The 26200-nt window shown below is 43.7% G+C and overlaps 1 protein-coding gene across 3 annotated transcripts in view; it reads left to right on the top strand.

Moving 5' to 3' along the window:
• The window catches only part of wls (Wnt ligand secretion mediator), a 74708-nt gene extending 63068 nt beyond the window's left edge, over window positions 1-11640 (top strand). Inside the window, exons 11-12 of one of the 3 annotated variants that reach the window (XM_041208225.1) lie at window positions 7778-7934; window positions 9470-11640. In XM_041208225.1, the coding sequence (XP_041064159.1) occupies window positions 7778-7934; window positions 9470-9579 (267 nt within the window). In that variant the 3' untranslated portion in view covers window positions 9580-11640. The other 2 variants (XM_041208227.1, XM_041208226.1) reach the window with 2 other exon arrangements.
• The last annotated feature ends 14560 nt before the right edge of the window (window positions 11641-26200 follow it).

The raw sequence follows: 26200 nt of genomic DNA, 5'->3' as shown, positions 1-26200 counted from the left end.
TAAGGTTAGCCTGTATATACTGACCACTGTGCGGGCTAAATTGGATGAATTCTGATTGGAAACTGGAAAGGGCTCAATAATCTTAAAGTCTCCATACTCTCTACAGGATTTTTAATAGGGATGAAGAACTATAATTTTTGCAAGAAATCTGAAATACCTGGGATTATTTCCAATGGAGTAGTGAAGGTTGACTAGATTTAATAAGAAATTTTTAAAAATTTGAAGAGGGATTAAAATTTTGAGGGTGAGCAGGGGAAAACTATTTTGTCTAGTCAGATTTAGTGATAAGGGCTCATCAATTTAACATTGTCGTGGAGAGTGAAGAATTATGGAGAAATATCTTTATCCAGACAGTTATTGTAACATAGAATTTCCTTGTCACTCAGGCCATTGCAACTGTTAAGGGAAACATAGATAAACATTTGAAGCCGAGGATATTGCAGGCAGGATAGTACGATTAGTTTTTGACTGATATAGTCAAAAGCCAGCACAAACAAGATGGGCCAAGTGGCCTCCCTCTATGTTGTAAGCTCCCATGGTTTTATCAGTTTCCACAAAACTTAATGGTAGATGCTATGCTCTGATGATTCTATTTAACATTTTTTTGGTGTTTCCTGCACCTGTCCCTCATGTTACCTGTACAACATGAGATACTTTCACACTAAGATGTTAAGCTCATGTTACACAAGAGGTACCATTCTATATTACTTAGTCTATGATCACTATCTGAATAGTATATGTAAATTGGAATGACACAAGACTTACAACTGAGGCAGAAGGCAGATAAGTAACATCACATTTGACATATTATGCCATATGTGATCATTAATGTGCCAATACTCTTAAAACACCTGAATGACAACTGCAATATATTGTGTTGAAACTAACACACACAATTTAGGACAATTTTAATTCTCCAGCTCAAAAGAAATCTTTTAAAGAGGTACTGTTATGTGAAACGTTAGCCAATCTCTATTTTTTGTTTGCCAGTTGCAGCTTTTTCATTGCCACAAGGAGACTAGTGCAGACCAAGGGTCAAATTTTGGTCCGTGATTTGTGTGTGTAGCTTGGTTCCACACTAAGCTGTGTATTTACCAAGTGGGCTGTCAGGGTGCATTGACAGCCACTGAGTACTCATTTGCACTTTGCATTCGCTCACGTTTGACCCCATTGCTGTTGCTCCATGCTACTCGTCTGCCTTCAATAAGGGAGCTTAGAAAACGTATTGCAGCCTAATTCTGAGTCTTTTTCCAATTCCAAAGATTGAATTATAGTTATAACGTGAGTTTACTTTGACAGACAAAACTGAAGAAATGCTTCAACATGTCACACTGCATTGATTACCTGGAACGGCTAGCACTGAATCTAATTAAAGGCAGTCAGCATCATTACTGTTCAGTATGTTTGCATTCCCATAATAAGTTGAATCAGTTCTATTACATCTGTACAAAAGACAGATACCCACTCGTTAAATGTCAGTTCTGACCATAGGTGAGGCCAACTGTGTTTCCAATTCATTTTGATGCAAATTTCCCCCTTTTGCAACATTAATTCAAGTTTTAAAATGGTCAAGGCTACTGATTTGCTATTTTTATGGAGAATGGATGCCAGCACAACTTGATTCCCAAAGCATCAGTGAAAATCCGGGAATCCCATGTAATAAAAACAGAATTTGACACATTTCATCACCATAAGCCTATTTGTGCTTTAGTGCATTGATGTGGGTCTTTTTGAAATCTTCATGTATGTCCATTTGGGAGGAAGCAGTCACAGCTGGTGAATAAGTAGCTTGTTTTATTGAACAAAGGATTTGAAACTATGACCCCCGAGACATGGCCTACTAACCCCAGCAATCTGATACATAAAGTTCAGGTAACTCTGACATATTTGTGCTTTATTTGTTTCTCTGTGGATTGCCACCTTGACTTGGTGGGGAGGCATGTGCATTCTGACGATCTCTTGGGTGATGCCATCAGTAGCTCCTGGCTCTTGGTAGGGCCACCCATGGTGGCAAGGTCGGGAGGAGACGTCAGCAACTGGCAAAAGTGCCAGTCCAAAAGTCCTCAATGGCAGAACAGGAAAAGGAAGATTATGGGCTCCATTTTATGTGCACCCATCAGGATTGTTTTCAGCTGGGTGGGGTTGAAGGAGGGGGGCATGTGAAATAGGGTGGGTGCTCACTTCACCACCTTCCCACCCACCCCGAGCTCTCCCACGTAATACCAGGGTGGGCCAGCACAAAAATTGGCAGCCCGCCTGCCATATTTCAATTAGGTAATAAAGGGTCAATTAGGCTTAATACCAAGACAGGTGACCCGGATAAATACAATGCCCATGCCATAAAACATTTAGTGTGGGCAGCCCACTTTTCTAATATATCAAATATACTGTTCAAAGGACAGGAAGGAAGGGCGGGGGGATTCAGGGTTCTATGGTTGGAGGCTGTCCTTTGTGGAATGGGGGGTTGCTCCCCTCAAAGATGGAACCCACCCCCCACACACCGTCCTCCTACCAACCCACAACCTTAAACCACCTGTCACCCTCCACGTCTTCCCTGTCAAAGACCCCAGGGTTGCCAGGGTTCTGGATCCATAGCCTTTCTCCTCCTCTTGCAGTCCTAATGCGCTCTTGACACTGCCAGGACTGACAGAGCTGCCAGCCAAAAGAAATGGGAAGGTTTAAAAAACATGTCCTAAATATAAGCTGTTCCACTTTCTCCAGTGGCGAACCACACCCTGCAGAATCACCTCTTTGTGGTCAAAGAAAGAAAACTAAAATTTTGAAACTTGGAATGTTAGAACATGTTGATAATCTTAAGACAGACTGTTCAGAAAGAAGAACTGCAATTGTATCACGTGGGATATCAAGACTCCGAATTGGCATTGCTGCCCTCAGTGAGACCCACCTCCCTGCTGAGGGGCAGCTGAAGGAACAAGCAGGGCAGGCATCACCTACCGGAAAGGAAAGGCTGATAGCGACCTTCATATCCATAGAGTTGGTTTTATCATTCGAAATAGAACCCTGGATGCACTGCAGGAACTCCCCAATTATATAAAATGAAAGTCTCATGCCATGTCATCTACAGCTCAGCCATGTTCAGTATGCCACCATCATGAGCGCTTGTGTCCTGACCCTTGACCCCGGTGAAGATGTTACAGAAAGTTCTATTCTAACCTTGATGAAGTTCTCACTGCCACCCCAAAAGAAGAAAATATCCTTCTAGGTGACTTTAACCTAGAGTTAAACGCCAGGATTGATAATGACTTTGATGTCTGGGGCAGAGCCAAATGGGAAAAGCCAATCTAAATGGTATCCTTCTGCTGACAAAGTGCTCAGCCTGACCTCATTATAACAAATATCATCTTCTGCTAGAAAGACAAACACACAACCAAGATCAAAGCATTGGCACCTAATCTACCCTAATCTAATCATAAGAATTAGAAGCAGGAGTATTGAGCCTGCTCTGCCATGCACTATGATCATGGTTAATCTTTGGCTTCGATTCCACTTTTTCCCCTGAATTATGTTATTGTTCAGGTCAAAGATCTAAGTGATGTATGTAGCTCTCAATCCATGCGGGGGAAATCAAAGTACTAGAGTTTTGTGTGCCAGGCCATTGGATTTGAGCATCATCATCACCAGACTAATTTGATGAAAATGGTGCTGAAATATATCACCTCCTAGGACAAAAATGAGCAGCCTTCATTGCCTGGCAGAACAACCTAACGTCGCACACCGAAAAGACAGTATTTCAATAGTTCGAGGCTGACCTACATAGACAAATTCAGAGGATAAAGGACATAGTGAGAAGAGAGAGAGAGCCTGAGAGATCCAACAATATGCTGTTCATGGCAAGCAAAGATTTTTTGAAGCCACCAGGGCCAACTACAGACCAAAGTAAAATGGACCAAAATGGTGTTTCTTTACTTGAGGATGATGATGCCATTCATTAATGCTGGAAAGAATGTTTTTAACAACTGTGAATCCACACTGGCAGCTGATACTCTCCAGGCCAGATCCCAGTACCCTGTAGTAGAGTCCACGGGTGAATCACCATCAATGAGCGAGCTGAAACAACATGAAAAACAACAACAACCTGTGGCCTCAATGGTATTCCAGCTGAGGTCTTCAAAGCTAATGGGCTTTTGCTCATGTCAACAGTACATAAGTCATCCTACAGGTTTGAGAGGAAAAGGAACCCCCAACTGGCCCGAGGCATAGTGGTATTGTCGCTGGAATAATAACCCAGAGACCCAGGGTAATACTGTGGGGACCTGGGTTCAAATCCCACCATGGCAGATGGTGGAATTTGAATTCAATAAATATCTGGAATTAAAAGTCTAATGATGACCATGAAACCATTGTTGATTGTTATAAAAATCCATCTGGTTCATTAATGCCCTTAAGGGAAGGATATGTGCTGCCCTTACCTGGTCTGGCCTACATGTTCATAGTAATGTGGTTGACTCTTAAATGTCCTCTGAAGTCCCCCACCCAGAGTACGTTCTGTGCCCTTGCCATCCTCGGGCCATTTCAATGTCTATTTCCAAGAGTGGCTCAGTAACACCACTACTGACCGAGCTGGCTGAGTCCTAAATGACATAGCTGCTAGCCTTGGACTGTGGCAGGTGGTGAGGGAACCAATAAGAGGGAAAAGCATACTTGACCTCATCCTCACCAATGTGCCTGCAGCAGAGACAAATGTCCATGAGAGCATCGGTAGCAGTGACCACCGCACAGTTGTTGTGGAGACAATGTCTTCACATTGAGGATATCCTCCACCGTATTGAGGATATCCTCCAACCATGCTAAATGGGATAGATTTCAAACAGATTTAGCAACTGGGCATCTATGAGCTGATGTGGGCCAATACAGCAGCAGCAGAATTGTACTTGAACACAATCTGTAACCTCATAGCCTGACGTACCCCACTCTACCATTACCATCAAGCCAGGTGATCAACCCTAGCTCAATGAAGAGTGCAGGAGGGCATGCCAGGAGCAGCACCAGGCATACCTAAAAATGAGGTGTCGACTTGGTGAAGCTATAACACAGGACTACTTGCGTGCCAAACAGCATAAGCAGCAAGTGATAGAGCTAAGTGATCCCACAACCAACGGATCAGATCTAAGCTCTGCAGTCCTGCCACATCCAGTCTTGAATGGTGGTGGACAATTAAACAACTCACTGGAGGAGAAGGTTCCACAAATATCCCTCAATGATGGGAGAGCCCAGCACATCAGTGCAAAAGATAAGGCTGAAGCATTTGCTACAATATTCAGCCAGAAGTGCCGAGTGGATGATCTATCTCGGCCTCCTCTAGAGTTTCCCAGCATCACAGATGCCAGTCTCTAGCCAATTCAGTTCACTCCACGTGATATCAAGAAACTGCTGAAGGTACTGGATACTGCAAAGGGTATGGGCCCTGACAATATTCCGGCAATAGTACTGAAGACTTGTGCTCCAGAACTTGCCGTGCACCTAGCCAAGCTGTTCCAGCACAGCTACAACACTGGCATCTACCCGGCACTGCGGAAAATTGCCCAGGTGTGTCCTGTACACAAAAAGCAGGTCAAATCCTACCCGGCCAATTACCGCCCCACCAGTCTACTCTCGATCATCAGTAAAGTAATGGAAGTAATGATCAACAGTGCTATCAATCGACACTTGCTAAGTAATAACCTGCTCACTGACGCCCAGTTTGGGTTTTGCCAGGGCCACTCAGCTCTTGACCTCATTACAGCCTTGGTTCAAACATGGACGAAAGAGCTGAACTCCCGAGGTGAGGTGAGAGTGACTGCCCTTGAAATCAAGGCCGTATTTGACTGAGTGCGGCATCAAAGAGCCCTAGCAAAACTGGACTCAATGGGAATCGGGGGAAAATCTCCTCCATTGGTTGGAGTCATACCTAGCACAAAGGACGATGGTTGTGGTCATTGAAGGTCAGTCATCTCAGCTCCAGGAAATCACTGCAGGAGTTCCTCAGGATAGTGTCCTCGGCCCAGTCATCTTCAGCTGCTTCATCAATGACCTTCCTTCCATCATAAGGTCAGAAGTGGGGATGTCCGCTGATAATTGCATAACGTTAAGCACCATTCACGGCGACTCTGAAACTGAAGCAGTCCATGTCCAAATGCAGCAAGACCTGGACAATATCCAGGCGTGGGCTGACAAGTGCCTCACAAGTGTCAGGCAATGGCCATCTCCACCAAGAGAGAATATAACTGTTGCCCCATGACGTTCAAAGGCATTACCATCACTGATTCCCCCATTATCAACATCCTGGGAGTTATCATTGACCAGAAACTGAATTGGACTAGCCATATAAATATTGTGGCTACAAGAGCAGGTCAGAGGCTAGGAATCCTGCAATGAGTAACTCACCTCCTGACTACCCAAAGTTGTCCACCATCTACAAGGCACAAGTCAGGAGTGTGATGGAATACTCTCCACTTGCCTGGATGAGTGCAGCTCCCACAACACTCAAGAAGCTTGATACCATCCAGGACAAAGCAGCCTGCTCGATTGGCATCCTATTCGCAAACACTCACTCCCTCCACCACCGACGCACAGTAGCAGCAGTGTGTACCATCTACAAGATGCACTGCAGGAATTCACCAAGGCTTCTTAGACAGCACCTTCCAAACCCACGATGGCTACCATCTAGAAGGACAAGGGTAGCAGATACATAGGAACACCACACTTGGAAGTTCCTCTCCAAGTCACTCCCATCCTGACTTGGAACTATATTGTTGTTTCTTCACTGTCGCTGGGTCAAAACCCTGGAACTCCCTCCCTTACAGCACTGTGGGTGTATCTGCAGCACAGGGACTGCAGCGGTTCAAGAAGGCAGCTCATCACCACCTTTTCGAGAGCAACTAGGGATGGGCAAATAAATGCTAGCCCAGCCAGCAAAGCCCACATCCTGTGAATGAATGGTTAAAAAAATCTGAGTTGGTTCTCCATTTATATATAACGTATCTAAGTTTGCTGGCAATGTAAAGCTAGGTAGCTAGGTGGGAACTGTGAGGAGGATGCCAAGAGCCTGTGAAGCAATATACTGGTTAGATGATTGGGCAAGAACATGGCAGATGAAGTACAATGTGTGGAAGTGTGAAATTATTCACTTTAATAGGAAGTATAGAAAGCAAAGTATTTTATGCAAAGTCAGAGGTCATTAAATGTTAGTACTCAGTAGGGATTGGTAGTTTGGGGTCGTTGTGTACAGTCACTACGTTAACATGCAGGCACACGAGGCAATTGGGAGGGCAAATGATATATTCGCCTTTTGTTGTAAAGGTGTTGGAGTATAAGAGTAAGGAAGTCTTTCTGCAATTATGTAGGTTATTGGTGGAACCAGGTCCTGGAGTAACCTGTACTGTTTGGTCTCGGAGTAATCTATACTATTTGGTCTCCTTAGAATACATTTGCCTTACGAGAGGTGCAACATTTAGATTTTGCAGCCATCACATTCTAGGAATCAAAGAGGAGAAATTGAGTAGAATTTTCCTTTATTCGCTACAGTTTAGGAGAATGAGAAGTGATCGTATTGAAACATTTAAAATTCTTGACTGGTTAGATGCTGAGTGACTGCGCTGGCTATAGAGTCTAAAACCAGAGGTCATAGTCTCAGGATAAGGGTTGAACCAAGTAGGTCTGGGCAGAAAAAGAGTTGAAGTTCAGATGCATTTGACTATTCGATTCTGATTCTAAATTTTCCAGCATTTATACCTTCAGCTCTTATAAACGTCATCAAATTCCACTGTTCCTTCCTCAGGTAAATGAGGGACCCTGGAAGTGGGGAGAATACATTGTGCAGGTAAACAGTGCATTCTTCACTGGCATTTATGGCATGTGGAACCTCTACGTCTTCGCTATCATGTTTCTGTATGCTCCATCCCACAAGTGTTACAGTGATGCCGATCAGTCAAACGGTGGGTATAGTTTGCCTTATTAAATCAAGTGCCGAATGTCTGAGAGCTTTGTTTCTCAGCAGTATGATTGCTGAAAGGGAGTGGGGATCTTTTTGTTTACACTTCCCTAATGGCTGATTTGGTAAGTTTATTATATTATCTAAGTGGGGAGCAGTGATTTATACTTGTCTATATTTTTGCTACAATAGGTCAACAGATGAAAACAAACACAATTATCTCGACTTGCAAGGAATAGTGTACGGTTAACATCCATCCTCATTTTAAATGTGCCTCATGCCTTATATAGCTCCAGTTGGATGATTATTCCAAATATTTGTCACTCTTTGAATAAAGGAGATTAAAAGAGATACTTCCTAATATATCAAGCATCTAGTGCATGACTGTCAAAAAGTGTTAATTTGTTACAGTGCAAATGATCATACTTGCACTGTGTCCAAATGTCATTCATAAAATGGATTATCATAAAAACCCCAGCTGGTTCATTCATGACCTTTATGGAAGGAAACATGCTGCTCTTGCAGTCTGGCCTCTGTGTTTCCAGTCCCATACCAAAGTGGCTGACTCCTCATTGGCTCTGAACTGGCCTAATAAGCCATTGGTTGTATCCAACTGCTATAAACTGCAGCAGTTAAAGAGGAATGCATGCCACTAACATCTAGGGAAACTAGGATTAACATTTCAAGTCCATATGACTTCTTCACAGCTCTTCTGAAGAAGAAGAGTCATATGGACTCGAAACATTAACTCTGTTTCTCTCTCCACAGATGCTGGCAGACCTGCTGAGTTTTTCCAGCATTTTCTGATTTTTATTTTGGATTTCCAGCAGCTGCAGTATTTTGCTTTTATCTCGACAAAATTAGGGACGGCCAATAAAAAGCTGGCCTTTCCAGAAATGCCCACATCCCAAATATACTTTTTTTTAAAAAAAGCAGCAAATCACAAATTAACAAGGAATCTAGGTGACCAAGTACCAAAGAGCTACAGAAACTAGCAATCAAGAATCAACAGCAAGCAGTTTATCAATAAATTGAATAAAATAAATTTTGGAAATTCTTTTAACCCTCAGCACCCCCACCTGCACCCTTAACCCCCGTCTCCACCCCTCCAAGTAACCCAAGGTTTAAAAATGAGGATCACATCATAAAGCATAATTATATTTTCTCACTAAACCATTAAACATTTCCATATAGCTGTCAGTTTTATTTGAAACTCTTGTGCAATATTTTTCACTGGAGGCCTGCCTCCCTTCCAGTTTCTTGGATTCTCAAAGCTATCACTCTCAGCTATATTGAATAAAGGTTCTCAACCAGATGGACAATCATTTTTTTGGAATTCAGTTAAGGCCACACTGCTTCCTTGAGTCAAATGAAGACCACTGCGATTCTACAGTATGACATGCTATAAAGTTCACCTCAACCAGTCAGCAGTGAAAATGTGTACACTGATCACACTGCCTCATGGGAGAAGTGACATTAAAGGAGGTAAAGAAAATCTTTCTTTGGTGAACTAATAGTGTTCTAGTTTGCAATTCCTAGGTGATCTTGGCGTAAATGGTGGTGAAGAACTGCAGTTGACCACCACAATCACCCATGCTGATGGACCAACTGAAATTTACAGATTGGCTGGCAAGGAAGCTCAAGAGTAATCACTGGAAAAGAATAGGGAGAGACCATACCAGCAGCACAAGCCCAATGAGAATTTCCCTGTGGAATGGAAAAACTGTATAAATCTGCTCAATTATACATAGACTGATATTATGTGATAGGGACTTGTGCCTGTTGGAATTTGTTGCTGGTGAGATGGGACTCCTGCTTCCAGTAATTTTACCACAACTTGTAATGCCTGTGGAAGATTCCAGAACTGCCTTTTTGTGAAATGGGATTATTTCCATTTTTAAGTCTGAAAGAATTCAAGTGCACATTTATTTGTCAAAGCAAATTACCATCACCATAGTTTATATCTCACTGAACATTAATTTCTGTAAGTATATAAAGTATTGTAGCATTGCAACTTTGTGTAGGCAGCCACCTCCAGTGCTCAAGGGATTGGCCCTAAGTGAATGTGCAAGAGGGAAGGAAAGAACTCGTATTTAAAAGCGCATTATGAAGTCCTCTGATGCCCCAACGCGCTTTATATCAAGTAACTTACATGGATGTAATGGATTTAGATTCAAATATTTTAAAGAAGGGCATTAGTGCAGTTGGAATTTCTGATAGACATAAAAATTACTGTCAGTACACTATTTTAAAAATGTTTTTACAGTGTACATTATAAACTTAGATTATCGGCATACAGAAATATTTGTTTTAGATGATTTTTAAGTATGCATTCCTTTTTGAAGGAGGAAGAGAAACCTAAAGGAGGTTGAATGTGTTGATTAATTTGTTGAGATCCTTGGAAATGTATGCAGATCATGGGTTATGCTATATGCAGACAGACTGCAGACTTTTATGTAAGTGTAAACCAGTAATGTTCATATTGCAGCCTGAACCTCTGCATGTGTCACTCTTCACCTATAGGCCACCTGGTGCTTGTGTTGTGCCTGGGCTTCCATTCACAGCTATGAGATGTTGCCAGTGTGTTGACAATTCTCCTGCTAACCAGTGAGAGGAATTAGAGGATTGCTTTTAGATGGTAGGGTTATTCCAACACCTTAATGCAAGTAAAAAGCTCTTTTAAACCATATAATGATGAGTCTAGATTTAATTTTCCTATTTTACTTTGGGAAAGTACCAGGCCTTCATTCCAATCAAGAGCACAGGTTGTGAGGATTTGGAGGTGCAACCTGAAAGACCCTTGAGCAAGGCACTGGCTAGAGATATTATCCCCTTTTACAAAAAGTCATTAAGAACTTTATCATAAAAGGTGCCTTGTCTTTTTTTTCCCCTGCAGGTACTGGGGTCCATTACCCCTAGGGGTCAGCAATCTCCAGAATTTTATCAACGTAACTATTCTGAATCTGAGTGTTGGTTGACAATTTAGCATAGGACAAGGACATAACAACTGAACCTGATCATGTTGATAAACATCTGCTTTCCAGCAAACATCAGTGGATACTGATCAGGGACACATCAGTGAATCATGACTGATTTTTGTTCTTTTAAGTTTTCCCTCCTCTTCTTGGCCCAGGCCACCAAGGTCAGTTGTGACATGGAAACTACTGCTGTAGCTGTGATAGACTTGAGGTAAAAACTGAGATTATCCAGGTCTGTATGATTCAGCACCACACCATAATGTTTATCATCTAAGGGATCAAGAGAATTGTGCCCAATGCTTTTAAGGTGTGTTTCATTTAGTTGATCAAGAAAAATCTAGTGTCAATGAATAGATGTGAAGTAGGACTTGACATCAACAAACATAAGCGAAGGCATTAGTCAAATATTCAGAACATAACCTGTTACTTAATGTAAGCATTAGACATCTTGCATCTTGCAATAGAGATATATTGCACAATACACTATCTCAAATGATAAAGTTGAAAAATATTTACAATGGCTACTTTTTATTTAAAGAAAAGGGATATGGCAGTCCTTTCTTTGACTCGAACACTTGAAGTGAGAATTGTACTCCTTCGAAGGTGTAGATATTTAATGATATAACAATGTAGAGTTAATAATTTAGGTGGCAAAAGGTGGTTAGGTTTTTTTTAAACTTTAAAGTAGATTTGCTTGTATGCTAATTTTAAATAAAGTTTGTATTACTGTGATATGTGTACAGCCTCAGTGATTTATCAGACTGTTTTAACCAACTGGACTATTGGTCTCTTCTCTTCCACTTGTTACAATCAGAACATCATCACTTCTGAAATTACTGTGGTAAATATTCAATTCAGATGCTGAAAGGATATTTTTCCCTTGTCGGAGAGATTAGAGCTAGGGGACGCAATTTGAAAATAAGGGGTCTCCCATTTACGAAGGGGATTAAGAGAAATTTTTTTCCTCGGGGAGTCGTGAGTCGGTGGAAGCAGGGTCATTGGATATTTTTAAGGCTGAATTAGATGGATTCTTGATTGACAAGGGAATCAAAGGGTATAGGGGTGAGGAAGGAAATTGGAGTTGAGGCCACAATCGGATGAGCCATGATCTTATTGGCCAGGACTTTACATTCAGTGAATGAGGTCGGGCCCGACATGTTGGAATGTAAAATGACATGCAATAATGGCAGGCGTAAGTCCCAATGTCATTGCGCAGTCTTGCGATGTTTCGATATTTAAAAGGCCTATTAAAGCCATTAGCAATCTCATTAACCTGAAATTTACGCTGCCCGTCCAACCTAACAGTTGGCGGGCAGGTGAAAAGGCCAAGCGGTCTTTACATTTTTCATGAAACCTCATCCATGAGCTAGTGGAGGTTTCCTAAAGCTTTTACAAATTGAATAAAACTTTTTGAAAAATGGAAACATGTCCCATCTCATGTGACACAGTCACATGAGGGGACATATTTTTAATATTTTTAATAATTTCTTCAAAAAGCGCTTCAGCCTCCCTGAAGCAGCTCTGTGCCTTAGGGAGATTGAAATGCTCTTTCACACGCATACATGAAACAGCACTGGACCCGACTCTTCCTCCTCCCCCGACCTGCACAGGTAGTGCTTGGCACTACCGCTCGCCGCCCACGCAGAGTGGGCCTTAATTGACCTGCCTGCGTGAAATCACGGTACGGAACCGAGCACCAGCAGCGGTCGGCTCTGTGACTACCCACTCCCGCCAAGCCCACCTGACATGGGCAAAATTGAGTGCATGGCCATTGAGTGCGTGGAGCAGGCTTGAGAGGGTGAATGACCTACTCTGCTCTTAATTCCTAATATTGTAACTTGTTGCTCAGGAACGGCCATATAATAATTTCCACTGAGATCAGGCAGTTCCTGTAACAGCAAATAAGCCCACAACGCCAGTTTCATACCCAGGAGACCAGTTGAAAATCTACCCCACTAACTCTTGTGGGGACACATTTTCATGAATACTGGCCAGGAAGTGATTCTCTAGGACTTCACCCATGTCATTCTTCAGATTTAGCCCTAGGCTTTTAAAACTTCAATTTTAAATGGAAGGAAGCATTGGATTCAGGTGGGCAGAGGGCAAAGTAGCACCAAACTGCCCTTAAAATTAAAGAAGTGTCTGTTTGGACTTTTTCTTGCCCTAGACTCATTGCTTGCACCAGACAGGAAAGCCACAACAGCTTCTCTGCTCAGGCCAGTTAAAGTTGCAGTCAGTGCCTGATGACATCAATGTATCCTGATTTGCATATTTACAGACAGGCCCTGCCAATTTCACATAACTACCCTTTCCATCTGCTCAAATGAACAGCATACAATTTGACTTTTTTAAATTGTCCATCCACTTAGTTTCTGCTGGCTGGGTAGATTTACAAACCACCCTTTAAGCATTGACAGGTTATTGCACTCTGTATCATCACAGTTGAACCTTACTCAGTTCCTCCAGCCAGCCACCTGTGAGCATTCATCAATAGAAGTCGTCGGACAATGGCTTGGGGAACAGTAACACTAACTGGTGCTTTTTCAAAAAAAATTATTTCCTTTTCCTTCCCAGACTCCCTTGCCCCCCCTCACCGCCCCACCCCCCACCCGCCCCAAAACTCGAGCACGAGGGTGTTGAATGCTGAATCCTAGTGTGGGTATTCATTGCAATTCTGGCTGACATTGGCAAAGTCAACACAGACCTGGGGTTTTTTTCATGCATGCAGTGTTGTTTCACATCCAATAGTGTTCTGCGATAATCCTTATAGCGCTAATTACCAGTGGTGAAGCTCCTGATACCTCAATCAGGACTAAAGGCAGATCATAAGAAGTCAAAAGGTTTTCTTTTCCCCTTTTCCACTCCTCTAAAAACTGTATTGTGCTGGGGATGCTTCCACAATCATCATAAGTGGACTGGTACTTCAGCTGTTCTCATGCTCCTGCACTGTTACCCCTGGTGTTTCCCCCAAGAATCTATCCTTGGCCCCTCTATTTCTCATCTACATGCTGTCCCTTCATGATGTCATCTGAAAGCACAGCTTTAGTTTTCGCATATATGCTGACAACACCCAGCTCTGCCTCTCCACCAATTACTAACTCTTCCACTATTGCTAAATTATCAGACTGCTTACCCACCATCCAGTACAATGAACAAAAATTTCCTCCAAACAAATATTGGAAAGACCATTTGTCTCGTGTCCTCACTACAAACTCTGTTCTCTAACTACTGACTCCATCCCTCTCCCAGGCAACTGTCTGCCACTGAATCAGATTATTCACAACCTTGCTGTCCTATTTGACCCCGAGAGGAGCTTTCGACCACGTCTCAGCCCTCATCAAGACTGCCTAATTCCACCTCCATAATATCAGCCGACTACCTCTCCCTCAACTCATTTGCTGCTGAAATGTTCATTCATACCTTTATTACCTCCAGGTATGAGTATTCCAACATACTCCTGGCTGGTGTTGCATTCTGCTCTCTGGAAGTTTGAGGTCATTCAAAACTCTGCTGCCTGTCTTTCCTCCCACCAAGTTCCGATCACTTGTTTCACTGACCTACACTGGCTCACAGTTAAGCAATGCTGCAAATTTAAAACTGTTTTTAAATCACTCCATGACCTCACCCATTCCTATTTCTGTAATCTCCTCCAGCCCCACCACCCTCAGATAGCTGTGTTCTACTCCCGAAAGCTGGGTGGTGAAGGATAGAACTGGAGCTGATCTTTGCATGCTTTCTAAGCATTTACAGAGATACATATTACAAACATGCATCTCCAAACCCAACAACCACAGCTTCAGTCTGTGTGTATATATATATTTTTTTTTAATATATTTGTATATATATATATATATATATATATGAATCCCTAGTTAAATATAATTAAACTTTAATTAATATGCAATTAATGTGTTCCTCTAATTCTGGCGATATGAGCATCTCTGAATTTAATCGCTCCAACATTGGTGACCATGTCTTCAGATACCAAGGCCCTCAACTCTGGAATTGCCTTCCTAAACCTGTCTACCGCGCATTCCTCTTTTAAGGTGCTCCTTAAAACTTACCTCCTTGATCAAGCTTTGGCCATCTGTCTTACTATTTTGTTAAGTGGTTCAGTGTCAAAATTTGCTCTCAGTGCTTTTGTGAAGTACTTTAGGATATTTAAAGTCAAAGGTGTGACATGAATACAAGTTGTTGCCCAAAGCTAGTACAGGTTGCTGGCATGAGCTCTTTATGTTGCTGTATTGGCTCTGCTATTCCTAGTGTGGTGGTGATGATGGATATATTTCTTTGTAATGCTGAAGGCATTGATGCACCATATACATAGATTGGGACTGTTGTCATCTGCATCTCTGTAAACTAAAAGCAATGTTAAAGGGTCTTTAGTAGCAGCATTGATTATTAAAACGGATTATATTGATTTAGTGGTGAGTCAGAGGCTTGATTTCCCCATTCGCCTGATCTTGGCCATTTTGCTGTGCGCTTCACTATACTGAAGGAAGATAAATTCTGAGAATGTAATTCCTGAAGCACCAGCACAATGGCTCCAGGCAGGGAGATTAAGACATTTTTGGCAGAGGTCTGGGATTATCTGGTTTGACTGCTTGCTTATAACATGTTTCTATTATAGAACTGCTTCAAGAAGAAGTTTTATTGACTGGGTAGCCAGTCAGCAACTGCTGAGCAGGATGTAGGTTTTTGAACTTTGTTATTTTAACTTGTTATTGTTTAAATTTTCAGTGGGGCAGGGGGTTTTGGGCAGGAGAATACAATTTCCTTCCCTGTGAATGTGGATGAGTGGGTGGTGGTTAAGGTGTTCCAGTAGTGAGGCACTCCTGGTAAAAGGTATAACCTTGGATGGACGCTAATTTATGTCTCCATTGAGTTTGAGTGAGACTATCAGCTTTTTCATTATCTGAGATATTTCTTCAAGGCACAAATCATGCTGGAACAGCTCAGCCTGCTTTTGCACAATAGCTTTTATTCCAGCCAATTTAGTCCTGTGCCTGCTGTTTCCTGGCACAATCCCATCTTTGCTTCATTGACAGAGGGTCACAAACTCAAAAACATCTGGCATACAACTGGGCTAAACTTCCATTGAAAGATTTATCTCAACAATGTCCAGCATTACCCTATTGTGTCTTGGGCTCCTTAGCCAAATTTATCCCATTTCAGGGTTATGTGGGAGGACAAGAACAAACAAAACTTCCTTTTTCTCTAAGTTTAATTATTACTATAAATCCATTCACCATGCCTCTTTCACTCTCAAGTAAGCAGAGTTGATGGGTTTTTTTAAGATTAAGACATACAAGTATGTCAGTTCCTGGGCTGACTTCCAGCAGGCTACTTGAGTCCAAAGTGAACAAAGTGGCCTCCTTCCCAGCATTTGGTAATGGTCAACTGCACCATCCTTCTTCATCGCCCCCTCTCTGTTCTCTTTTTCTAGGGGCCTGTCCTTATCTAGCTTCACTTCTACCTATCCTAATGCATCTCCAACAACTGCTTCTTTTATCTTTTGGGCACAGTCATCTCCAGAGTTGTGCAAGGATTCAGCCATGATCCCCTTCTCCTCCTCCTCATGCGACATGCTTGACTTATTGTAGTGGGCATCATCTTCAAGGAAGGGATCAGCTTCAATCTGTGCTGATCACACCCAGCTCTCCTTCTCTGCCAATTCTCAGCCCTACAACTGCCTCTGTGCTATCATAACACTTATTCAACATTAAGCCTTGCTCCAAACGAAAACCGGGAAGACTATTGCTTTCAACCTTTGCCGGAAAGTTTGCTCCCTTATCACTGATTCTATCTCTTCCCTGGCCATATATTTGGGCTGAATCAGACCATGTGAATTCTTGCTATTCTGTTGGAACCAAAGCTCAACTTCAATCCTATCATTTTACCCAACAATTCAATTGTTTACTTTCACCTTGCAGCCTTACCTTCTTTAACCTTTACCTCATTCCCACCTTAGATGATCTTATTGCCATTTTTGTCACATTGAGACTCAACTTTTCCAATTCTGAGCAACAGATTACATCTGTTACTCCTGCAGAAAAGCAATGTTTGTACTGTAGATGACAGGAAAACAAAAGTAGTGCCTGATAGAATGGAAGATTTACAAGAAAATAGATGAACTAATGGAATCTGTGTGAACCTGATTGTAATTGCTGACAGAAGAAATGGCAAATTTTGAATATGCTTGGACCCCATGGAAATATATAAAGGCAACTATTTGTTTTAAAGGTAAAAAGTTATGAGTTATTAACTTGGGTATGAACATTTTGAAATGTTCACTTAACATGGTAAATTTTGTTTCAATGTTATTGCAGTTTAGCAATTAGTTGGTTTTAGACTGGGGTAAGTTAGTTCACTAAAGGGAACTACTAAGCTGGTGTGCATATTGTTTAGTAAAATCAGCAATTTGTCCCATCTTATCAATAACACAAAGAAACTGATGGTCTGTGCTAAATAAAAACAATATCAAGGAATTCATATAGCAATTGTCAAAACTAAATTAATAAGGCAGTTGACTTACTAATTGCTCTGCACGTTAAGTTGATCTCTACCAAAAGAAATCTACTTGTTTTGCCTTTACCACTCAATGTCTTGGTTACTAGGAACATTAATAATGTAGGGATAATGTAGGATCAGACTGCTTAGAGGCAGGTATTTTGCATGAGTGATTTAGAGCCTGTCAAAAATCCAACAGTCAGTACTGAGATATGTGTTAAATTAATAGAATCTAGGCCTTTGTTTTTGGCAAAATAGACAGGCTATAATATTTGACAAACCTTTTTGGAAACTAAAAAATATCCTACTGAACCCAAATTTATTTTCTCCTTTTTTTCAAATACTCCTACTGCTCCATCTGTTTTGTTTGTGCAGCAAATGCAGGTTTGAATCAGCTATTTGACCTAATTCCTAAATCTACCACTTTCAGCTTTGGATGTGTATATGTTGTTCCAACTCACATTTTTCTCTTACTTAAGTGGCAACTCCTACAGTGGTACACTTCCACTGGCACTGGCATTCCCTCGGTACCTAATGCAGTGGTAATTTTCCACATGTAAAACCAGAAAATAAGCATCAGCAAACTATTCGACCACAGGAAGCATCACAGCAGAATTTGTCTTTCTGTTCACCAACATCTGATTTATTCACTTTTCAGTAGAGGTCAATTGACAGCGATGAGGAATGTAATCCCTTCTGACACTCCACCTCCTTTTGTCTGACCCAGAAGTGCTGCAGTCATTTTTATTTATCCTTTCACAGAATGTGGGTATCGCTGGCAAGGCCAGCGTTTATTGCTAATCACTAACTGCCCTTGATAAAGTGCTGATGAGATGCCTATTTGAACAGTCCATGTAATGTAGGTGCACCCAAACTGCTGTTAGGGAGTTTCAGGATTTTGACCCAGTGAAAGTGAAGGAACAGCGATATAATTCCAAGTCAGGATGGTGTGTGGCTTGGAGGGGAACTTGCAGGCGGTGGTGTTACCACGTACCTTCTGCAAAGGATGTCTGGGCTCTTAGCTAAGAATACATAACGATGCTTGGCCGAGAGCTCTGAAACCATTTAACCTGTTGAAACACCTGGGCCCCAGGGAAAATATTGCTTGATTGATAGCTCTGGCTCTCTGATCCATGCTGTCAATTTCACAATGTCCAGTTACACAAGATAAAGAGGTTTCAGGTGCTTGCAGTTTCAGCTATTGATACGTTAAAGGATCTGGATGATTGACAATTCTATTTGGCTGTAGTAAAAAGGATGTTTTTTTAAAGACTGTGGAAAGTTATCAATGAATGACTGACAGTTTTTAAAAGCTTATTTTACACATTCTACTGTTACTATATAGTTCATCGCTTCTATACAGTTTATAGTGGGTGAATGGGCATTGAAATGCCATAGCTTGGCATAGGTGCATGAGGGCCATAGGGGTTGTTTGGAGGGAATACCTTGTCATGGGCATCATGAGGAGCTATAGGGCATGGATGGGGAGCAGTACTTGGCATGGGAGGGTTGAGAGGCAAAAGGAGGTGGGTGAGGGACATACCTTTGCATGGGGAGAGTGAGGAGCCATAAAGGTTGTTTTGGGGTCTTAGCTTGGCATTGGACATGGGACACTTCTATTGGGCTGTAGTAAAAAGGAATTCTTTTTTAAAGACAGTGGAAAGTTATCAATGAATAGTTGTTTTTCAAAAGCTTATTTTGCACATTCTACTGTCACCAAAGGGTTCATTGCTTCTATACAGTGTATACTGGGTGAATGGGCATGGAAGGGCCATAGCTCGGCAAGGGGCATGATGGCCTTATGGGTTGTTTGGAGGTAATAGCTTGGCATGGACACGGAACAAGTACTTGGCATGGGAGGTATGAGGAGCGATAGGAGGATGGGTGGGGGCATACCTTGGAATGGGGACATGAGGTGGACTATTTGAATTTCCCTTTCAAAAGGTTCCCTTATGCAGACTATAGTTCATGACATCTCTGAGGTGCCGTGAACCACAACTGAAAAGCTGGCCAGACCCCATGAAAATTATGGAGGACTAGGACATACCTATCCTTGCAATGTTGCCGGCCAGAATGGGAAGGCAGGGCTCAGGCTCGTGACCTGAACTAGCCCGCATCCTTAAAAGGCACTCCTGAAAATCGGAAAGCTTGGAAATAGGGTCGGGAATCCTGGAATTAGGAATCATCCACCGTTTTTCAAAAGGCTCCCGAATCATCCCGGCTTGGCGAAAATCCAGCCCATGGTCCCTCTCAGGGTTCAGTGTTAGTATTATTCTTCCCAAAATACGTAAATGATCTTGTAATCAAAGAATACAATATTAAAATTTTTACAGATAATTATAAAAAGGGAGTGTAGATATCTGAAGAGTTCTGTAAGGAGTTTCAGGAGATAAACAATTTGCTAAATTGGGCAGATTGATGTCAGCTGAAACTTAACTTCAGTGAAGAATAAGGAGAGGACATACAGAATTAATATTAAAATATTAAAAGTTACAGGTTCAAATATATAAATTGGTGGAACAGATTAACGAAGCTGAAAAAAGTACATTAGGGAAGTGTGGCTTTATAAATAGGAGGTTAGAATACTAAGGGTTAATGCTAATATGTCATTGTATTTGATTTTCAGCATCCTTCTTTCAGAAAGATGTCATAGCCATAGACGGAGTGCAAACAAAACTCACTAATTATGGAACAGAGATGAGAGGCTCAGTTACGAGGAGACATTGACACTAGAAACTGACTTTTCATTATAATAACTCAGGTTAAATGGAGGCCACATAAAGGTCTTGAAGATTATGAAGAGTTTGGATAAAACTCTTAGGGCAGAATTTTTCCCTCATTGGGCAGGCACAGCAAGCGGGCCCGGGAGTGGCTGTGAAACTGACTGCCGCCAGCGATCAGGCCCTGATCATGATCTCATGCTGGTCAGCCTTGAAACGTTGTTCGGCACTGGCCAGGAAGGGCCAAGCGAGTGTGGGGGCCCTGTCAGCCGCCAGATCCAATGGCGACCCGGCCATCGGCTTAAAAACGGCCCAGGCCACACCAGAAAGGCTGCCAGGGAAGGATGTCTGTCTGCTGTTGCAATGATGGAGTCGAGCGTGGCTGCAAATGCCAGGCAGGAGGGCAGATCAGGTGGGCACTCGGCCCCTGGCTTCTTTGATGAGGGCCTCACTGTCCTCCTGGAGGAGGTGGCTGCCAGGAGGGACACTCTTGTCTCCAGGGATGGGTGGAGGAGACCACTGCACCTCACAAAGAAGGCATGGGAAAAAGTGGAACCCTGGTGAGCAGCCATGATGTGATACGGCGCTCCTGGGTGCAGTGGCAGAAGCGCTTCAGTGACCTGCTGCGCTCAGGAAGGGTGAGTACCATGTTGGCATGGGTCAGTGTGCACATGTGTTAAGGTGTGGCCACCCCCCTGTGGACCTCAGGGGCGCTACAGTCTGAGTGCAAACTGTCAATCATGCTGGAGCTGGCCATGGGGATGAGTCTTGACTGCTTGGACTGAGTACCTTGCGGCTTGAGGGCCACGACTTGGATGTGCCCTGCAAGGTGTTCCTCAGCTGGGGTTGACCAGGCTGCAAGGGTGCTGCACGTCGAGAATGGACTAATCAATGCTCCTCTGTCCATTCAGGAGAAGGCAAGCCATAACCAAGCAGAGAGTGCACGTACAGGCGGAGGCCTACCCAACCCGCTGCTGCGCACCAGATTCGAGTAGGACGCCCTAGATCTGGAAAGCCAGCACACTCCTCATGCAACCAGGTGTGCAAAAGTGGGGTGCTAGAAGAAGGTAAGAGCGCAGTGCTCAGAGGTGAGACATTCACATTGTGCAACCATTCTAGTGTGGTCCCTTCATTGATGGAAGCCTCAAACCTTGAGTCCCCATTGATTATTGAAAGATGATGGCACCATGATGCAGATCTCCATTCTCTCACCCATATGCCTGGCATGCACAGTGACAGAGTGGTGACTTTAACTAATGACAAGGCCTTCTTCTCCCTTTTAGGTTCACCAGCAGGCATTCCATTTGCAGATCCCGAAGGGCCACCCCGACACCAAAGGACCACAGGGCGTTGCTTCCACCTGCATCACACTCACTCTTGTAAACAGGGACCAGCGCAGATACCAGCACCTCGGTGGGCATTAGAGTGGCGGCTAGTGTCTCAGTGCACGTTGGTGAGGGCACTTCACAGTCGCTTGAGGTACAGGCGGAGGCAGAGAATGCCCAGGATGCCGGCAGTCGGAAGACTGATAGACACCAGGGCGATGCTCAGTCGAAGGCAGATAATGAGCCTCTGCAGTTATCCATTAGGTGGCAGATGCTGGATGTCCAGAGCAATTTGCGGGAGGATCTGGCAGAGATCCATGAGGGTCCAAATGCCATGATGGACGAGTCTATGAGGAGGGGGGGCACTGTGTTGACTGTCATGGGCAAGAACACTGCCTCCTCCATTGAGAGAGTGGTGGCTCTCATGGAGAAGCAGCTCCAGCTACAGAATTAGATAGATTCCTAGGGTTGCGCTCGGACTTGCAAGTCCTCACACAGGCACCGACCTCAGGTGGCCAGTGTCAGTGTGGGAGATGGATGAGGCACCCAGTATCCCAGCTGGGTGCCTGTCTATCAATGGTGTTCAGGGAGGTCCAGAGTAATCTCATGTTGGAACATGAGCTGTCTGTTGTCTCTGTGGGCTCCTCTCAGGGTGCTCGGGATGATGGCAGCAGCTTCTCCGTCCCTCCGCCAGTGACCATCGCATCTGATGAGGCTGTGATGACTGGGGAGATGCCAGCCATGGCACTGGCTTCTCCCTCCCAGCAAAGGCTCCACTGGCCAGAGGATGACCGCTAACGTCATTAAGGCCAACAAGACACCAAAGTCAGCAGGCTGTCTCCAATGTCCAATGCCGGTGTCAGCAAGGTTGGTGGGGAGGGGGGAGGGGTGGGGGGGGGGGGGGGAAAAGGCGTAGCATTCGCGAAAAGTAAGTTAAAGGCACCATGAGCACAAGAGGGGTGGGTCACAGGTGATTTTATGTTCATTTATGTTTATTTATCTATAATGGTCTGGGAATGAAGACCAGAGAAGTCTATGTAAACAGTTTGGAATTGTCCACATGAGATAAATTTTGTTTTTGTCGCCATGGTCTGAGTACGCTTCACCTTTTTATTTCATTGGTGCGGGGTGGACGTTAATGTCTCTAAACTTTATTGCACAGGCACTGAGTGTTCTTTGTGTTCAAATGAAAAGGTAATTTCAGACATCCGGGATGGAGGCGGCAGCCCTGGCATGCGGATGAAACTGATCTTTAGTAGCCTAGCTGAAGGAACATTGTATCAAGATGTCCCTGGTGTCCCTGCCTCCCTGGAGGTTGCCGAGGTCTGGCTCCACACCCTCAGCTGTGCTCCTTTTCAGACTCACTAGTGGACTCATCACCTGTATCCTGTGGAGCTGTGTCAAGATCCTCTTCCTCCAGTGGGTCCCCCCTTGCCAGTGTCGGATTGTGGAGAGTGCAATATGCAACCATGTTCAGTGACACCCGCTCTGGGGGGTATTGTAGTGCTCCTCTGAGTGGTCCAGGCATCGGAAGCGAATCTTGAGAAGACCTATGGTCCTCTCCACCACCACCCTTGTGGAGGCACGAATCATATCGTAACACTTCTCTGCCTCTGATCTTGGGTGGTGGAGAGGCATCATGAGCCACTTCTTCAACAGATAGCCCTTGTCACCCAGCAGCCATCCATCCAGTCAGGCTGGAGCACTGAAGAGCCTCAGCACCTGGGAGTGTCTCAGGATGAAAGCGTCATGGGAGCTGCCTGGGTACCTTGCACAGTCTTGCAGAATCTGCATCCTGTGATTACACACTATCTGCACACTATCCATGGCATGGAATCCCTTCCTGTTGACAAAGGCACCTGGGTCACCCACTGGTGCCTTGATGGTCATATATGTGCAGACGATGGCACCTTGGACGAGGGGGAACCCAGCAATCATTGCAAAGTCTCTGGTTCGTTCTGCCTGGCTGGCCTCATCCATACGGTACAGAATAAAGGTCAGTACCCACCTGAACAGAGCTTCTGTCACCAGCTTGACGCAACTATGGGCTGCTGATTGGGAGACTCCACACAGATCCTCCACTGAATCCTGGAAAGATCCGGAGGTATAGAAGTTGAGGGCCACTGTGACCTCAAGAGCAACTGGCGTGGGGTGTCCACCCACACAGTCAGATCTGATGTCAGGCCCAATCATCTGACAAATGGAGGTCACTGTCTCACTTAAGAGGTGGGGCCTCCTTCGGCATTGCATCTCAGACATATTGAGGTAGCTGCATCGCCACCTGTAAACCCTGGCAGCGGGATAGTGGCACCTTCTGTGGCCCCTTCCACCTTGGACTGCGAACTGGCCCTGTGCCGCTTGTGCCAGTGCCTATCCTCCCACAAGTCACTCCCCTGGAAGCTGAATAGGGATACCTGGCCTCCTCCCCCTTCTGGCCCTTTCTTCCTCCTCAGAGGAGGTGCCTCCTGTGGAGACCACAATCCCCATTACCAGGGTAAGGAAAGGCTGTCTGATAGCGAGAAGGGTCCACATGGTGTGAATGCTTCGGGGGCCTGGCAGACAGCAATGAATCCTGAAATGAGGCCTGAAAATGCTAAGAATGAAGCCCCAAATAGAGATGAAGCTGCCAAGTTCCAATAAGCAACCAGTTGCAAACTATCTTCAAAACTGCTCACTACTCTCACAGGCAATGCTGCTGACCCTTTTTACCCGCCCTTTGATGAGGTTTGTGAAAATGTTGGCTCGCCGCCTGCCTGTTTTGCCCTTGCAATGAGCAGAAAATTGCACAGGCAAAGAAAGATCACATTCAATTGGACTCTTAAGGGCCTTAATTGGCCTATTAATTAATGGTGGGCACCGCTCGGGCACCCACATTGCCTTGCCAAGCGAAATATTGCACAAATGCTTGATGATGTCGGGAGGCTCACCCAAAGTGAGTCAGCTGTTTAATATGATGTTCTTGAGCTGTTTAAGGATGTTACATCTGCACTTGCTGGCCTCCCCTCTTCCCCCAGGGGTTCAGCACCAGAAAACCAGTTTGTGGCATAATTTAATTAAGAGCAATATGGCAGGCTGCCTTCATCATGCTTCTATTTCTGAAAAAGAATGGTCCTGAGTTCAGCTATAATTTAGTCTGAAAGGTTTAATTATTCAAGTGTATTTAAAAAATGGCCCAAACTACAACAATTAAAGCCACCTGCACTCACATGGTTCAGGTTTTGTTGGGTTAAGTTTGAAATATAACAGCAAAACAATTTGATCAATAATTTGAACAACTGATGAATGCACAATCATGAGAGAAAAGCAGATCTTCATCATTGCTGGAGTGTAATAATTTCTCAACACTAGCATGTCTATTTTAAAAAACTACATAAGAGAAACATTTGATATTTTTTCTGGGAAGAGATTCTATAGAAGCTGGCAGTTCTTTGATGCCTCATCCAGTGTACATGAAAACCTACGTTATCAGTTTTGGTAAACAATTCAGCATGATGGGCAGTACAATAATGCCCAATGGTGCCCTCACAAGATGTTCAGGTGTATTTTTCAGTTGCAATAATGATATAGTACCCGAACTGAAATAAACTGACTTGGCATTGCTCGGGAAATGAACCTCAAATGGGGCAATTTTAATCCTACCCACCAACTGGAAGCCAGGTAGGTGGGCTGTTAATATTGCTTAAATTAATTGCCTGCCCTGGAACCATCAGAGGCTAATACGTTCTGATCTTCAACTGCTTTCCCGAGCAGGCAGCAAGTACAGCCACTTAAAGCTGCCAGGGTCCTTTTCAACAAAGGAATATTGGGTCCTGATGATGGCGTCGAGACCTGGCTTAAATTTTAACGAGATGACCATTGTAGCAAGCATCAGTGGGTTTTCCACAGGCCAACACAGTGACAAAGATTTCCAAGCCAGATAAGGCCCAAAAGAGTATCTAATTTTGTTTTTTCGAATTGTCTGGCGAGTTGTAGGAGGAAATCCCGTGCCTACCCTACCATGATCTCACCATCCCATCCCAAATGTAGGGTCCTCTGTTGGGAAACCAGGCAGCCAATCCTACCATTTACCTGCTCTCAACAGGTGGCCTCTGAGCTTCTCAATTTTTCTTCACTTTCTACCAGTTTCCAGTCCAGAACGAGCGGGAAATCAGTCAGTTGTATTTAATGAGGCCCATGAATTAAATATTTTTGAAGCAATGCTGTTTCTAGCTTACACTGCTGCTCATCCACCCTAAAGTGGCTTGGAGTTTAAAGTGGGCCTATGGTTTGGTTCCACAGCAGGTATGCATTACCAACAGAGCCTTTGGGCAATACCGAATCAAGTTGTTTAGTACTGTCCAGCAAGGAATTCCTGTTAACTTCAAGTATGAAGTCCACCAAGTATAAATAAAACTGTTTAGGGTGGAAGAATACCTTCCTCCTTTGACTTGGCACTGCTCAATGCCAGCCTATGATGCCAGAATTCTCACCTCATTTGACATCCACTTTCAGAAGTTATTGATCTGTGATTGGGAATGCGAAAACTGGGGATCTTTTTTTTCTATTTTTCAAGTTGAGAGGTGCTAAGGCTAATCATACGTCCCCCAAGACCACCATATCTGAAATCAACTAATTCAGCACCAATGAAGGATCCAATCTGGGATCTTTCCATTTTGTATGGTTCAGTACCACACTAAGGGCTTCCAGTTTGCAGGGGTTTGTTGTACCCCTGGGAAGATTTAAGAATGCTCAAACTTA

Source organism: Carcharodon carcharias, chromosome 16, assembly GCF_017639515.1.
Source record: "Carcharodon carcharias isolate sCarCar2 chromosome 16, sCarCar2.pri, whole genome shotgun sequence".
NCBI classification, from domain to species: domain Eukaryota; kingdom Metazoa; phylum Chordata; class Chondrichthyes; order Lamniformes; family Lamnidae; genus Carcharodon; species Carcharodon carcharias.
This window is presented reverse-complemented; position numbering and strand designations above follow the sequence as displayed.